This window comes from Solenopsis invicta, chromosome 16 (assembly GCF_016802725.1).
Source record: "Solenopsis invicta isolate M01_SB chromosome 16, UNIL_Sinv_3.0, whole genome shotgun sequence".
Classification (NCBI taxonomy): Eukaryota; Metazoa; Arthropoda; class Insecta; order Hymenoptera; family Formicidae; genus Solenopsis; species Solenopsis invicta.
In genome coordinates, this window is record NC_052679.1 from 5,295,132 (window position 1) to 5,313,536 (window position 18,405).

An 18,405-nucleotide genomic window follows, 5' to 3' on the forward strand; every position below is an offset into this window, starting at 1 on the left:
CGATCAAACGCATTGCGGCGTATAAATTGAATATCGAGAAGATCGGCTTAGCCTTAACAATACATTCGGCGTCGCGCCCCCGAAGACTCCTCCCGCCGGACGCGAATCCGGCGTTTTAATTTAATTGTAAATAACGCTTACGAAGGAGAAGTGAAATCGATCTCCCGCGATCAAGTATCACAGCTGGCGGAGCGAGCGACGGGAACAGTTTCTTCTCTCTTTTTTTTTTTGTTCGCTCCTTTCTTCTTTTTCGCTTTTAAATCGTTTGAAACTTGCGGCGAATTTTGATTCCGATTCATGGTGCGACGTATGGAACGCGCCAGACGAGTATAATACAAGCATTAAATGTCAAGCGATCTTTTGCCAGTCGGAGAACAAAGCACGGATGTGGGCAAGAGACAGAAAAATAGAGAGAGAGAGAGAGAAAAAAAAAGAGAAAAAGAGGGGGCAGGGAGAGGTCTGTTTTTATTTAAAATTAAAAACTCGCTTGTTAAAACGATCGGACGACGTTCCCGGTTGTAAGTGACAGGCTGACACGTGACATTCCGCTCCGCAGGGGACCTTTTTTGCGCGAGCGAACGTGCGTAATTCGCGTAGTTATCAAAACGCCAAAAACAGATATCGTAGCGGTACCATAATCGATGCGCGCGTTCGCTTCTGCGTTACCTTCGTTCTCTCCTTTCATAATGACGGGCTGCATTTCCATCGAGTTTTCGAAAATTACAGTTCCGTTGTAATCACGACCACCCGCGGGGCTATTGCTGTTCCGCCGCTCGTTATCTTTGTAACACTCGTCTATCCGTGCTAGAAAATTGTTCGGGATTTGTGCGACACGCGTGCGGGATACGCCCCGGACGGATCTAATCTTCATAAAGCGAGATGCACGGAGGCCCCAGGCGTCGCGAGATCTGAAAACGGGTGCCATGCGAATCTCTCTCGCGTAATTCGGCCGCCCTCGGCGCCGCCGCCGCGTCGCACCGCGCCGCGCTGCGCCGTCTTGTAAAAACAACGCCATGTGCCGCGTAATTAAGCGGCGCGCGATGTTAACGTTGATGTAATAAAAATGGGAATTTAATATCGCGCTCATCATTTTCGAGTTTGCCGCCGCGGCATCGTCTAAATGGAGATCGATCGGTAATGCCGCTTCGCTGCACGTGTATAAATAAGTTTTCGAGTAAGTCACGCGAATATCTACGCGCGAGCGAACTTTCATCGGGAAAAAATTAAGATGGTATTCTTCTTTGAAAGGACAAAAAAAATCAATTTTTTTTTATTTAATATTTTTTAAATTTAATATTTGAAAGTCTTTAAAATACATTCTTCAAATGTTTGACGCAATTATATTTAATGATTTGATAAAGTTATGAGCAAAAGAAGCGAGCGGCGTCATAAGTCAAGATTGAAGAGCTAGATTTAGTAGGATTTATTAACTTTTTTAATAAAAAGTTTATAAATACATGGGTCATGATGCATGCTCCATTCATGATTATACTGTTCATACTGTTTTGTTTTAACTTGCACATAATCTTAAGATTCGAAATGTAGAGCACGATTCTGTTGAGTTAGTTTATCATTGTTTACAATCTTGAAGATGTTTAAAAAAATGGAGAGATGGGAGTCAAAATTAAATTTCCGCTAAAGATTTTCACAAAAAAAGAAAAGAAAAATAAAATTTGTTTATAAGCATGACGCGCGCTGCAGACGACAAAAGAAGAATAGAGGAAGAAAGTAGAACAGTGAAAATATTTAAAACTTGAAAAACGAAAATTAATCAAGGAAGCAGAGAATTTATTATATGAATCCAGAGTTGTGTTGATTAGTTGAAGTAATGAAATCGTATACTATACACAAAAAAAAGAGTATTTAAAACTTTAAAATTGTTTTTCTCGACCGTATTTTCTGGTACCGTGAAACAAATATCTTGGAAACTATTGGGAATATTAGCATGAATTTTTTGCAAGTATATCGTATATCCCTCTTTTGTTAGAATTATGCACTTATTCTATTTATAAAAAAAAGATAATAAAATTTCCAGGATAAATAAAAAAATTTTTTACCAAGACTTTTATTTTGTCAAATTTGAATATTTTTATTTAGTTCTAATTCCAACAGCAGTCACTTTTCCTAAATTGGAAAATTTTTGGCTTTTAAATGCCAAAAGAGATCATTTATTACATCGTCTCTGTGAATTTTTTTGCGAGTTGTTAATCCGCGATAAAGTAATATTTTTTTAATTTAAAAAATATTAAAATATTTTTAATATAGTAGAGCAAGATTATTCAGAGTTGTTATTAATTGGTTTTTATATCCTAAAAAAACTTGCAAAATACGTTTTCGGTCTTTCAAAGGAGAATAGCCCCTTAACACGAGATTATTACTCTTGTAACGTCGAGTCTTTTAATTTACATGAAAGTTAATTAAAAGCACAAGTAGCCTTCTAGAGCATTTTTCATCGTTGCACTTTTTTTCTCTCATTTATGTGATATCAGAAGCAATCCATGTAATGAGACGCGCAATTATATATTTCTCTCGATCACACTCTTACGCGCGATTTACAAGCGGTCCTCTCCGCGCGGGGGATGTATCCACGTCATCTATAATTTATGACAATGCCGGTGAGAAAATTTTACGACTCGCCCCGCGCCCGAAATTTATTGCCAATTACTTGACTTCGTGCCCAGAAAGAATCGAGGGACCTTTCATGTGGAGGATGTATATACGCACGTGAAGAGGAAGTCCTTTGCCCTTCTTCACGCCACAATCCCGTCCACTCTTCGGATGGACGCAAGGAGAATTCATCCCCTCGGTCCGTATAAATTCTCATATTGCGGGTGATTACCGGTCGACAGCGACGCTTGAATTTAAGGGTGCAACCTCGGTAGGAGTCTCGTGTCTTTGCTCTATCAATGCTCTAAAATATTCCGGTCACACCTCGAAAATCGTCCGTCGAAGATGGAGAAACGATTATCGCGAGCGAGGGAGGGGAAACGGCGTTGAAGGTGCGGTTACAGAGTTGGCGGCCTGTTCTCGTCGCTCCGTCAATCTCGCCAATGGAAAAAAAAAAAAAAAAAAAACAAGGAAAGATAGAGGGACGCAAGCCGAGGGAAAATAATTTTTCCGCCGATGACACTCGCGGGAGAAACAGCTCTTTGGAATATGACGTTTCTCGGAGCGTCCGTTAATCCCGGCAAGCTGGTGACAAGCGCGTGACGAAAATTGAGATATCGAATTTGATTTCCGATTTGAGTCGGACGGTGGAGGGAGGTTCCGTGAGTTTTGACCGACGCACACAATTAAATGCAAATTTTACGCTGCTGAAAACGTAATTCTCGACGTGTCCAGCAATATTATTGGACTGAATTTTTTCTCTTATTTTTTTTTCTTTTTCTATTTATAGTGCAGCTGCGTTCTCTTGAGTAATATACGATATACATTTCTTATTCCGTTGACGTCATTTGGGCGTAGTTAAAGTAATGTTAGCTCAGAGACAGAAGCTTGTTCGCGTATTGCTCGGCGTGAGTGTACAAAGATTGCAAATAAATTGCCCCCAACTATATTCGCGGAATTTTTTTTATATCTGCAAATTGCGCGTAATGATTGGTCGTCAGTTTTGAGCTATCGCAGCAATAGACATTCAGTAGGCGGCCTGGTTTATTTCGATATTGTTCCCCGTTTGCCTGTGTTTCTGTGTGCGAAACAAACGAATGTTTCTCTCGCCACTCTTCTACATTTTTTTTTTTTTTTACTATATAACACTGCAAAACACTCTCCCTATTTCCCCGGAGCGTACCTATAAGCTTGCTGCCCCGTTTATCGAGTACGTAGCCGTACGGATAAAACGAATACACATTTATCCTTTCCCTAATCGCCGTTCGACGCGGCACGGCGCATCGCGGCGAATGTCGCGAATTTTCCGAGTACGTCCGATGCCACAAAAGCGCGCACAAGCGGCGCTGCTGTAATTGCATAATTAAACATTTAATCAAATTGATTCACCGGCCGCAGAGATAATCATAATCTAATTTATACCGATAATTAAATATTTGTTCCTCCTATTGCGCGATGGTGATTCGCGTTTGGAATGAGCGATAGCTGCAATCGCGACCGAGTAAATACGTCGTCAAAAATGTGGCTTTATTTACAGAATTAATACAATAACGTTAATACAATAACGTTGATACATCGTCTGTCCTCGTTTACCATCCACGAAAAGTCGAATTTCAGGGCTGGGGCACGTTTCCGTGCGGGGCAGAGCGCTCGATTGCAAAAATTCATTGCGCTCTCGCCGCGATATTGAAATCAAATGCCAGGGGATGATAAGAACGCGCGCCAACAAGGGAGAGCATCGGCGAAGGAATTTTTTGCGATGCGAAACCGTAGGAAATATTCGTCGGACACCGCGGAGAGTTTTTACTGCGGAAATCGATATTGGCCGGTCGGCCCGGCCGAGAGAGAACTATCGGCGCCGCGATTCGAATATGATAGCGCATCTCCGTGGGGGGAATCGGAAAACATAATCCAGTTCTGGGGAGGAGGGAGCGAGCACGTAACCGGAAAACTCGTAAATCGCGAAAGTTCCAATCGAAAATAAGATACGGCGCGATAAATGAAAATATGAGATAATTCTGGTTTCGCTCGCGCTGAAGATGCAAAAGCGAAAATAAAGAACAACTGTGTATATGCGGTATTTAAGTTGGGAAAATCTTCCATCGGGAAGCGCGAGAAAGATTGGCCGAGGCGAGTTCGTTGAGAAAAAAGCCCCGGTCGTATATAAATGTCGCACATAAACGTCCGCGTAAATGTCGTCGTAAATTTCCTTCGACTCATAATCTAGAATAAAATTTACTGCCCACGATGAGCGGCCGCCGCCGTCGCACCGTTTACGGCCGTAAGTAATTCGCCGTATACGACGATGGCCGGCTTCAACGTAATCGGGCGAGCGACATAATTGCAGGAACTCGCGCGCGCTTCTACGGAATGTCTACACGTTAGGGGAAAATTCACCGATGGAAAATCCAGCATTCAATAATGCAACAGTCGATAAAGTCCGGATATCACGAGAACGACGAAAATATTGATATTGGAGGCGTAATAACCGTAGCTATTGGTTCCACGAGCCGAAGACGCAAAAATCTCCCTATGTATCGCTGCTTTTATATTTCCGTAATACCTTTTTTTACGCCGCTCCCCGTTCGATAGGAAAAACATTCCTCGATCCGCGGGCTTCTTTGTGAAATATCCCGTTTCCAGCGCGCGCTTTTCCAAAACTTTCACGTCGATCGCTATGATGACGAACACAATAAAACATCACATTATTAAAAGTAGATTCTTATCTCCCCTCTACACTCACGAGAAAAGACATCCGTATAGCTATATCCGTATAGCTGATTGCCCCGCTAAGACGCTACATGGGAAGAGTATCGCAATCGGTTTAATCAAACAAGGAGTCTCCTAAATCATGACGAGACGTGGGATGAGGGTGGCTGGAGGGGTAAAGGAGCTGATTCCGCCGAGAGGATTCACCGAGTCCCCGACGTAGTAGGTATTTGCTTTAAGCGGAGTTCGAACCCGACGGTAAACTTGTTAGATGCCGACTCGGGGGCGCGCTTGCGGACCCGGCCTTAATCCTGGAAGATATCGTCCGGTATCCGCGGATTAAAATCCGCACTTCAGTTCCTCCCTCCGTAGCCCCGCGCGGCGCTGATAGCGCACCGGTTGTCGCTGGATACGAGGGAAACGGGAAAACGGGAAGCGGGGGTGAGGCTGCGCGTCGCCCCCGTTGTCGTATCGGAGGAGTCGTAGGTTGGGGCACGAATATAGTCCGAGTGGTTAAAGTCAACGCCAGGGCCGCCGCGCCGAGATCTTACCCCCGCGACCATCACCGTTCTTCCGCTCAACCACCACCGGTAGTCGCCGACCTACCTCTCGCTCGTCCCTAAGTACTCATGCAAACGAGCGGCTGAGCTTACGAATTAAGTACGGCGGGACCGCCGCCGCCATCGCCGTCGCACCGCGCCGCGTCGTTATAACGCGCCGTCTGCTCCCTGAAAAATGCTCGCCGTCGAATTAAGCGTACAGCACTCCACGGACGAACGGGCTATTCCGTTCCCTTTTCCTCTCCTCCTTCCTACATTTTTCTCTTTATTTTTGTCTCCCCTCCTACTTGCTCCGGGAGTTTCCTTGAGCGACGAGATTGCGCGATTTGTATAATTAGCGGCGATGAGACCGAAGACTCTCGCACGCGCAACTACGTTATCAGCGTGGAACAAAACGCGTAAACAGATACTCGGGAAGCCACACGGAGCCCACCCTCCTCGTACGTCGTACTCTCTCGTAATGAAATACTCGTTTGTACGAAAACGTTTCCAAGTGTTGCTATAAATTTACGGGAAACTTTGGGAGGCAGTTCTGAGCGCGAGACAGTTTTGAACAACTGTATTTTTTGTGTGAATGAAGAACTGCGGCTTTTCGGACCGGGAGCCCATACTGCGGGTGAGAAATGTAGATTCGCGACAGTCAGCAAAACTTTCACCCGAAAGATGGAAGTTCTTCATTTAAAATTGATTCGAAAACAAATTGTCACTTGAAACTCCCTCTCGTTTGAAATTGCTACCTTCTTTAAACATTTAGCAACGTCTCGCTTTACAGGTTATTGTTATCCGATCGCGCATATCGAACATATTGGTATTCGAATAAAATTTTTCGATCGATTAACTCATTAAACGAAAGAGCTGTTGACATGTCAAAACGTGCACTCTCACATTTTTACTTCAACGCGATTGAAGTTTCGTGGAAGTTAATTAAAATTTAAAAAATGTCCAATACGCGTAGACACGAGGGACGTTCGTAAATGCAAGGAACGAAGTTATAAGAAAGTCCTTTCTCTCTTAAATTTATTACGTTTCCGTCGCGATTCAGGTAGAATCTAATAAACATGATAGAATTAATTTCGAGAAACGGCAATATGGCGTTCGCTAGACGGCGCGGCGACGCGCAAGAAAGAGGAACGGTACGGGGGCGAGAACGATGAGAATCAGAAGCAACGAGACGGTTAAAACGCAATCAGGATTGGCGGGCATCGTGAATAACAATGATATGAAACTAATCTAGGCGAGGGGGCCGTTCCCGCGTTGGCTATGTGCGCCGTGTTTTCCGGCTGAAGATCAGGTTGCAATTTTAAGTGTCGCGTCGATGTTGCATCGGACCTGATTAAATTGCGTTCCCGGCGTCGCACGCTACCGTGAATAACAATGAAACGTTGGCATTTGGATGGCACATTTTTCTCCGCACTCCCGAGGAATTGCTGCCGTCCATTTTTTCCGGCGATTTTTGTCTGAGCATTATGCTACGGAAACAAAAATTTTATTTTGCACAAAATTGTAATATCAAAAATATAATCACATATTCATATTAAATCTGCAGTGTATTCTTGAGAGAGATCGAGACTTATTGTATTTGTTAAATTAAATTGAGATTGTTTTTTGAAATTGGGATTTGTACAACTCGTGATAAAACAAATCTTCGTTTATTGTATTTTTTTTTTTTTTTTATTCTTGATAGTATTTGTAATTTCAATGGAATTTTTCAAATATTTCTTGGGACATATGTGGTCCAGTGGTATTGGATGGATTAATGGGAAACACGTATAACGGTTTTCAAAACAAAATAAAATTCATTTTTCACAGTTTTGAAAATTTGAACCTTTCATGGTCGTCACTTTACCAATACTGCCGCCACATGAATTTCCGCAGCTTGCGCTAAAAGTACATATGATAGACGATGCACTTGCAACGATCTTTTTTATACTGCTAGTTCAGCTGAAAACATGGCCGGCGTTTGCCTTAGTAAAAAAAAAAAAGAAACTCCGCTTCAACTCGGTTCATAACTCTGGCAATTTTCAGTATTTTCTTTTTACACGGTTTTTTTTATCCGAATAAGTATTATTACATAATTTATTGTGCAAATCGTTTTAAAGAATTACAGAAGTTAATTAAACAAAGAAATTGTATCACCTGAAAAATTACCTGTCGTAGGTATAAAAAAAATTAGATGAACGTTGCCTATCTCTTATTGCTAATCGGTAGAATTAATGTTGGCGCAATTAATATTTTTTTACGGCGTACGTGTGTGGGACGTTTTTAGACGCTTGATATGAAAATGAAAATGGAGCAGTTTTCATGACATATTATCTACGAAAATCCATTTCTGAGAGAAAGAGAGAGAAAGAGAGAGAGATGAATGCACATTTCCAATAGGTATGAAACGAAGCGAGATTGCGCAGAGCCTCGACACTATTTCCCGTAAGAGGAATTACCTCCGTTCGTATCCGGCGTAAGCCATGATTACTCTCGTTACATGGTTCTCCCTTAATCACATCGTCGGTCCGTGTTCCCGGCCAGGTAGCACAAATATTGGCGGGACGTAGCCCGCGCTAGATAAAGCTAATATCGCAGAGTAAAATAGCGATATCTTTGAGCGTCAAATCAGCACTTTTGACCCCGATATGTTTAGGGCGAGGGTAATGTAATCGAATGCGCATCGCGCACTAAAGTAACCATTATTATCCGAGTATCGCAGGAAGGTAACTATATCGCGGCGCATGTACGTATCTCTCGTCGTTTGAAAGATTTTAATGAATTCACAATATAAAAATCTAATATCCTCGTACACACATACACGTACCTACACACACTCACACACGCCCACATCTTTGTTTTATTCTCTTTCTCCTTGTTTTTTGTCAATACACATATTACTTCGCGAGATAAAACGCGGTTGAAATATGCCATCAATAATTCCATCCTTTATTTGTAGGGGAAAAAAGCATGCTGTTTAAACGTTTTAAAGTGATAATAGGCGAAAAGTTGAAAAAACAATTTCGTAGGGAGAGAGGACGCACGGGCGAGCTGTATAACCGTGTTTACTTTCGCCCACACTTCATTTCGATCTCGAGAGAGACCTGGACCCCGTGGGTCGGCCGTGTAATCTCGTTTTTAATTTTTCAATCACTTTGATCGTTCCCGCCGCATATTCCGGCCCGTTATATAACCCGTATTTATTGGCCCCGGTCTATGTTGCTGCGCGCAGCAATCTATAACCTTGCAGTTATCGAACGCGCGGCCTCGGGACCGAAGTCTCCTAGTTTTTGTTTGGTATACCGAAAGCTCCGGGAGAGGATAAGGGCGGGAGGAGAGGTATTGGCTAATTTAAAAGTTCCCGGGAACTCGTCTACCGCTTAGTAGCCTCGGTAAAGCTCGTTGCACCGTGTATACGATCTTCACCGCTCTCCGGCGAACGCTTGCCGCGAGCTCACACCGCTGCGTCATTCCTCGCTCGTTTTTCGACTCTGAATGATAGTTACGAGGATAGCTACTGCATGCAGAGAACTCTTGTAGAAGGTAATTAATTCTGGGGGATAACTACGGAGGACGTGCCAGCTAGCGGAATTCTCGCGACGAACCAAATGGAATGTTTTGCCAGATAAGGTTTTAGAAAACTTGAAATAAAATTAATGTCTCGTTTGTTGCAGGTAAGCCGCAACCGATGGTCAGATGGCTCATAAACGGCCGAGTGAAAGATGAGGAATACGAAAACAATGCTGGTGATGTGATCGAGAATAGGTACGATAATTTCTTGGTTGATACTCCCCCACATATATATATGTTATATAAATGTCAAAAAGAACATTTTTCTCACAATTATCCCTGTCACATGGATTAATTTTACATGATATCTATTTAACTTGTTCCAACACTGACACAGGTTAACGCTGCAGCCCATCAGCCGTTCTGATCTCGGTTCGAATTTTACCTGTGAAGCGCGCAACACGGACTTGGTGGATTCGAAGGAGACATCGATTTCTCTGGACCTCAATCGTAAGTGAATCCAAGTATCTTTCGTGGCACGATTTAAATAGAACAGAGAATTCTCATCCGCGAGAGAGGTAACGGATCCACGTGGAAAAATATTTCCGTAGCACGAAATTTTCTCTCGCAATCTATAAGCCGAATAGTTTTATTAAAAGAACGGAAGACGAATGAAAGCAAAAATGTGAAATATAAATTCTTATCACGTGGCTAACAAATCAGAGGCCTCGCCCCTGAGCCTATCTTGTCTCGCATTAACGATAAAATCTACGAGACACCAAAAGTGGGCCAACATCCTTTGCTCCCTCGCCGCTAGGTGAGTCGCCTTTAAGGGAAGATAAGGCGAGATAAGACGAGAAATATATTAAATCCACCCTCCAGTCCCGACCGACTCGTTCGTCCTCTCTTGAGGAGGAGCGAGAAGAAGCATGAAAAGCGAGACTATCCTCTAGGCTCCTCCCAAATTAGAATTCTTCGTTAACCCGCCTAAGGCGGGTTAAGAGCGAGGTGTAGAATAGGGATAAGGTGACAGTCCTAATTTTCGTACTAAACCGAAAAATTGGCGAGTGGAATCTTATCTCGCGTCGCGTCGCGTCGTGTCTTATCCAACGGTCGCGGCAGGTCTGCGACACGATGAGATTTTTGTATCGCGCGAGCCAACCCGCTGCCATTATTCGCGCGAGCCTTCCCCTCGATCGCTATCGGTCGGCGATTCGATTGCCGGCTCTTGATTCGATTAGGTCGTTATCCATCACCGACGTTCTCTCGTAAGGATTCCATCAGTCTTGCTCCTTTTTACATGTGTATTATGGAAGCAGGAATTTCGCTTTTCCACGGGAGAATGTCGAGTACCGTACCGGGGAGACGGTGATCGATATGTGTCCAATAATCAGGTCCTCCAAAAATCACGAATTTTTATCGAAGCTACTAACGAAATTGCGCAAGCCGGTTATCGATGGACGAAGAGCAACCCCATCATAGTGGCGAATAAAAAAATTGCAGATTGAACCGATCAGAGAGGAACCCCCTGATGAAGGAAGAGGAACGAGCCGGGATCTGGCCTATATGATGAACGCTCTTTGATTTTCGGTACTCCGGCAAAGTGCCCGCGCATCCAATGCGTATTTATTCCGTCGTGCTGTTTTATTTTCCGTGAAATAAAAACTCGAAATCGTTTTTCGCACAAACAGGCGCATCCTCTTGCACTCAGCGCTTCGGGGCAGAGCGCATCTATCGCGAGATTGCTGCATCAGAGTGCTCGAACTTAATAACTTAAAAAGTTGATTGAACTTAGCGAGCATTATCGAAACTATAGAATCGTTACTTCAATGATACCATATTCGCTCATGTTCTATCCCGACGTATCCATATTATATTTGTTGTCATATATAATCTCTTCTATATTATATTTATCATACATAATTCTATCATTTTATAAATTTATAAATTCATGTTACACTGAACGTTTAAATGCAATGCAAGAGTTTTACATTAATTGAATAACTACCTTTAATAGAATTGTCTTTTATGTAGACTTTTATATGGAATATTTATTCGAATGAAAAAAGCGGACATCGTTTTATTAAAACAAATTATCCAATTATACAAATGGAGTAATAAATATTCAGTTGATGTAAGCGCGGCGTCGACATGTAAACAATTTGCTAGCAATAAGAACGGTAATATGAAGATAATGAATAATGAATGCGTTCTACTATTATCGGAGTAAGTGCATCGCAAACAGCGTATGAAAATCTCCATTCACAGTTTTCATATTTCACGAACGAACGAATCGTATCTAGTCGACACCAACGAATTGGAAACCCGGATTTATTGGCTGTCAGAACGATCGTCACTTCGCGAGTAAAATTTAGGACGATACAGTTTTTCAGCGTGCATCGAAACGCGAGATTTGACAAAAAGAGAGCAAATTATTAATAATAGATCAGAAACAATGATGGCAAAGGTTGACGAAGCGTGAACATTTGCTCACCAGTGAAGACGACACCGCGTAACACATTTATGCGACTAAATATTCATTCTTTGCGCAAAAATATTTACCGAATAAATGTTCGTTAAATTCGTCTCTTCTAACACGATTGAAAATATTTGTTTAACTTATGCAATTGTTTTTGCGCGGCCAATACGACGACGCGAAATACGACCGAAGCTTCGTCCAAAAGTGAAGAGTGGCTACAGGCCGACAATTTATCATTTTATAACGCGAGATCCATTTCAGCGATTTGACAGGAGCATAGCTAGAGCTCTCATATTTTTGCCGGTTATTTTTAATTTCTTAAGGGAAAACACGAAGTTTTTGTTAAAAATAGAAATATATCCAGTTCCTTTACGATTGTTCCATTAATTTTAAAGTTGACGAGATCAGTCACATATCAGAATGTTTAAAAACAACTCTTCCACTGAGAAATAAATTTCCTGTAAAATCACTCAAAGAAATGAAGAATTTATGTGTTAATATATATATTACATATAGAATAATTAATTTAATTAATAATTCAAATTTTTCAAATAATTAATTAAATTGGCTCCGATTAAATATTAATAATGTTGAAGGCCTTTTCAATGCTTTGTTATATTATAAATTTAATATACTTGTTTTAAAAATATTCGGGTAGATTTTTAGGTCAGAAGTGTAATACGCTGACAAAGTTTGACGCGAGAATTCAATACTCAAACGTGATGTAGGTGGACAGTGTCTTGAAAGTTTATGTCACTTTTTTCAGTGAAACCTCTATCTGTGATCATAAGAAGACCGGGTAGGAAAGGAATTGGCAACGAATCCCTCCTAGCGGGGAAGCGGTACGACATGGAGTGCGAGACCACTGGTTCAAGGCCACCCGCGGTGATAACCTGGTACAAGGGTCGGAGAAGACAGCTGAAGCACACGACGGTAAGGAAGAAAAATAAGAAGTGTAACGGGGGTTGCGGGTTACGCGGTCCTCAACCCAGAAGTAGCTGGTTCTTATCTCTTTACCGTGGCTTATACCAAGGGTATGTCCCGTATCTTTTGTCCCTCCCGGCACAAAAGCCGCTTTTTCCCGCTTTCTTCCGCGGCTCGTCACCTCCATTTTTGTTCCGGCACTTTCCTGAAACACTGAAGGGTATACCGCCGGACTCGCGCGCTCGGCTAATCCCAGAGGCGCAAACTTTTCCTTCGATCGCGATTCGCTTTGATTAATCAGAACCTATTTGCTAATACGTTGTTTTAACGCGATTCGATTCGCACGTAATTCCCATAGCGCACGGAGGCATGTAATTAACGGATAAGCTGCTTATTATCCTCCAGTCGGGTCCCCGTTAATTAATCGCCATTGCTGACTCTAGAACTTTAAAAAAGACCAGGTGCAAAGATAACGCGTTAACGCGTTGTCTGACTCAATTTCGGTTGTTTCAAACTTTCATTTATAAAACTTAGGGACTTTTTGCCTGCTTGTTTTTTCTCGTGAATTCGTACAGATGCGCCCATAAAGAGTTCTCACGCGCTAAAGAACTTTTTGATTAAATCGGAAATCATAATTTAAATTTTGTCTAGCGTTCATTATTTTTGCTCTTAGCATGTTAAAAAATAAAATTCTAACTCAAAATATACTAAACAAAAAAAAAATTGCTAACTCGACTAAATTTTTCAACTTAATTGCATTTCTTCATCAAGTATTTTTGTATTTAAGTTAAATATATAAATGTTTAAGCTGAAATTCAAATATTTTATGTATTTAAGTCACGAATATATGATTAAAAAAATTTAATTGAGTTGAAAAATTTGTTTCTCAGTTTGAGTAAAGCAAACAACCAATATATAAAAATTCTATGCTGAAAGCCACGAAATTCGTATTATTCGTCGTTCATGGCGATAATTTGGATTTTAATAACTGTAGCTACACGCTTGTAAGAGGATACTTGTCGGGGATTTTATCTCAGATTATCTCAGTCTATTGTGTGAGGTAAAAGTTCTCCGATATACAGCATAGTTAAGGAGCTCTCGCTTGCTGCAATCTCTCTCGTCGAAATTGCCACTTGTCCACGCCAATTAACTTGGCATTTTTATTTAATTTGATAACGACATTACTAATACTACAAACATATTCGACGATGGCGTGACTTTTCAGATAATACGTCGAGATATATTTGAATACGCCGCGGCGTGAGATAGTACAATCAAGTCAATTTTCCAGCGATACTTTCGAGAATTACGTGCCGCTTTCTTAGTTTGTTAAGAATGAGACGTTGAGTTGGCGCCGATGATGGCGCAAATGCGAGAAGGGACGCGAGGTTAAAAGGTCGAAACGCCCCGGGGAACCGATAACTATACCCCTCGAGCAAATCTTTCCCTTGGGAGAGATTCTCGCGAGAGGAGCACTGTCATAGGAGCCAAGAGAACTAGGATGAAGAAGGAAGACGGGAAGGCGAAAGAAAGGGATGGAAAGAGACAGAGAGTGGAACCAGGAACAAATAAAGAACTGGTACTCTGCCCAAACAGATTGGATTCGCCCGAGCTCGGAGTCACATCCGATTGTGATAGCGGGTTGAAAGCGAGTCGAAAGGGAGGTTGAAAGCGACCGACGGTAGCGTCGACGTTGGCGGCGGAGATAGTGGTGACGATGGCAGCGGCGGCGATGGCGGTGATGGTGGTGGTGGTGGTTGCAGTGGCGGAGATCGGAGCTTTCGAGACGCGCCGATTGAATTAAGCAGCCACACCTGTCGACTCCAGATATTTTCATTGGCGGCATGCTAATTGCCAATTAAGCTATACCGATTCAACCGATCCCGGCTCCGAACATCCACTTTACATTTACGTCTCTCTTCTGCGATCGTTGAGCCGAGACTACCGAAGGGCTAGATGTCTACTCGCCACGTTTAACTAAACGAATGGCGGCGAGGAGCAAGTTACGGAGAACACGCGAACGCTCCGAGCGCTACGGGAAGCATTAATCTATCGCGCGCGTTGCATGGCAATGCTGCTATAAATATCAAAATAAATCTTGCGCGTTATCATTCTACACAGCACGCATTAAAAGCTTTTTTTTTTATTTTTAATTTATTTACTTATTTACTTTGACGGAATTAACGCTTTGGATAAGGGATGCGAAAATATACGCGAGCATTTGGACATTCGTTGTAACAAAAAAAGGTACGTGAAATAGAGAAGCGTGATAGTAATTACAAAAATAAATGCTCTGATAATTGTTAACAATCACAACAGTATACCCAGAGAAAAGTTATATTGAAATTAAAGAAATCGATTCTTTAACTTCGTTTTTTAGATTGAAGTGAAAATACCTTTGAAGAAAATAAAAATTTATTTAATTTCGAGGAGTAACATTATTAGTCTCTTCAAATAAATTATTTCTTTAACCCAAATAATATAATTTTATAATTATATTATAATATAATTTTATAATTATATTATAATATAATTTTATAATTATATAAGTAATATAATTTTGTTTAATCTGAATAATATAATTTTATAATTCAAAGAAAGTACTGACAGAAATGTAAGAAATGATTTAGTTATCCTGATTATTTTAATATCTATTTTTCTTTCAATTAAAAAAAAGACTTGCGTTGCACAACTAAACTATTTCTTTAATAAAAAGGACAATCAAGAAATTTTTTTAAATAAAAAAAAAATTTTCTTTAATCGTATAGCAATTCACAAATTTCTTTAAATCAAACAAATATATTTTTAATCGAAGAAATTACATGAGAGAATATCTAAATTTTTACGGAGAAACGGAACATCAACGTTCAAAGTACGAGTAAATTCAATAATTCAAGTGACGTGATTCATACTAAATAAATTATTTCTCAATTGACATAAAAACAAAGTTTAATATGACTTTTGCATCTAACAATAAGTACGATTGCTGTATTTACAAGAGAATCGGAATTGCCGTTTCTTATGCATTTTTTTCCCCTTTTTGAGGAAGAAATATTGATCTGTCAGGGAGTGGCATCAGAAACTCCCTCCGGCGCTGTAACTGCGAGAGTTGCATAATACTTGTCAAAATGTTACGATACTAAAAGCCCTTTCCGCTAGACGCGGTCGTTACGAGAGCGGACGCACAGTGCGAAAATCCGCGTCCGGGCCGGTGGGAATATTCGACATTATCCGATAATGTATGTATCGTCAAGAGCACATTACTGCCTGGCTTCCTGGAGTGTCTGCTAAACTACATCCGAACGGAGCACAGGGGCAAGGAACCCGGCCCGCAGGGAATCGCCATTTATTAATCACGGCGTAATGAATGAAACGCCAAATCGATGGGATAGATATGTCACGTATAATTATGAAAATTAAGTTGCCTCCATAAATCGCTGTTTTAGCTTGAATCGTGCATTGATCGTCGGTGTGTTGATAATAATTATTAATCGCGTATCGATTTGATAATTATTATGAAATTTTCGGGGGTCCTGCACGTTTAATATTAGATCACATTGCCTCGGCCATCGCGTCGGTTGAATTTCCAAGTCCATAAAGTTACGGTATTATATATACGGTGTCGATTCTATTGACATATCCTTTAGGATGTGAAACGATGTAAGATATGGGTCAGTCCCATTCATCTCAACTTATTTCATCTCGCTTGTATCGAGACATAGTAAAAATATCTAGCATTTTATTTGAAATGCCAGACTTATGAAAATGATATTTTTTTAGAAAAAGGAAAAGTTTACAAATTATACAAACATTGTGTGGTCCTGTTATTCAAAACGAAATACTCGATTTAGATAATTGATATCAAATAGACGGCGGCGGAAATCAAATTACAATGAAACGGCGATCTCGAGTCAAACAAAATAGCATGAATATAATTCTGGCGCATATTTTTTTATTTTTATTTTTATTACATTTTTTCACAACTATTTCATTCAAGAATATTTCATGGATATGTGAATAATAATCGTTCGATTTTGATGCGGTTTCTACGCGAATACGTTCCAAAGTTCGTCGTACTCGCGTTTAGACTCGAATGGAAGTACTTCGGTCACGTCGAACGTTCTATAGAACTTCACTAGCCAATGCCAGGACGGCTCGAATCGTGATAGTTAGATACGCATGGCCCTGGGGGGCCTGGCATTATCGATAATCTGGAATCGGGGCTGTAACTTCCGCGCGTTGGCTCGCGTACACGGCAACGTGCCGCACTTTAGAGTCGGCGTTGTCTCCGGCGCCGTTGACGTGCGGCTCTAATTAATTTCACGTAGTTCATTAACGAATCCCGGCCGCAATGCTTAACGACGTTTTGGCGTCTCTGCGTATCAGGAGCTCCGGGGCGTATTCCCAGAGCGGGCGAAAACTCCGTTATACTCGCTGATTAGCGGTGCAAATGATTGCTGCGTGCATCGTGTACGTTTCAAGTTAGATACGACGTTGTTGCGGCAACAGTAATGTAAGAAATGGATCTGGTACTAACGTACTAACATACTGACGTATTACGACTATTGTTTACACGCAATTTATTTTTTTTATTTTATTTCAAATATATTTTATATTTATTTTACATTTTATTCTATAAAAATATGACTGCCACGTACATAAATAATATATACATAATAAATTTATATAATTGATGTAATAAACGAATTAATTATAAATTAATAAGTAAAATAATAGGTTAAAAATATATAAAAATATAAGTTTTTATCTCTTAATTAGATTAATTCATATCGTTTATTTAAAAAAAAATTAACAAATTACAATGTAAGACAAACAGTGATAAAGGAAAGGAAATTAAAATTCAACAATGAAGCATTGTTGTACATTAAGTATCTGGAAATCTTGCAAATCTTGATGAATGACACAGCTGGTGCTCCCCTTCTCTGCATTCCAGATACCATCCATTCTCATAATATTATTCTTCTTTATTTCAATACAAGTCTATATGTAATAACCGAAATTAATTATTACTAAGCATTGTCGATGAGGTAAAACTGTATACTACGAAAAATAATTGTATCGTATTAATTACATTAAAAAGTAATCGATTCAAATTTCGGCAAAAATTTTTACACGATCATAAACACATTATTAAAATATGGCAACAATTGAACATTGTATTTATTAAAAAATATAACAGACAGTTCTTGTGCTTATTCTTATTATGCTGTCGCAAGTATTGTGCCCTATTTTTTGCTTATCTCTCTCTATACATGCGGCAAGCGGCTCTCGCTTTTCCTCGGTAAATGAAAAATAAGCGAAATCCCTGATCGGAATCAGCGCTGCTTAGGAAAGATTCTCGCCACGTCGGCGGTACTTGGAGCTTTTTCGAGCGTCCGAGAACCGGCGAGGACGAATTCCCGACAGATGTTACCACGGTTGCTTACGGCCCGCCCCTGCGGAACCTAATATAACCGAAATTAACCATGGCGAGCGGCGCGTCGAATCAGATTTTTCTCGCCCTTTTTTCTCCCCGTTTCCTCGCCATCTTGCACCATGGAATTATACCGTGCGAGAACATTTTAAAACGTTCTCTCTCTCCGCGAGAGTATTATTTATTTTTTTTTTTTTAATTAT

General features: G+C 40.8%; 1 protein-coding gene across 3 annotated transcripts in view; it reads left to right on the forward strand.

Annotated features, from left to right (window-relative positions):
• LOC105203640 (nephrin) overlaps positions 1 to 18,405 on the forward strand; it is a 379,020-nt gene that overhangs the window by 316,037 nt on the left and 44,578 nt on the right. For all 3 annotated transcript variants that reach the window (XM_011172495.3, XM_026132948.2, XM_026132949.2), the window contains 3 exons: positions 9,530 to 9,620; positions 9,763 to 9,875; positions 12,611 to 12,777. In XM_011172495.3, the coding sequence (XP_011170797.1) occupies positions 9,530 to 9,620; positions 9,763 to 9,875; positions 12,611 to 12,777 (371 nt within the window). The remainder of the gene's footprint in view (positions 1 to 9,529; positions 9,621 to 9,762; positions 9,876 to 12,610; positions 12,778 to 18,405) is intronic.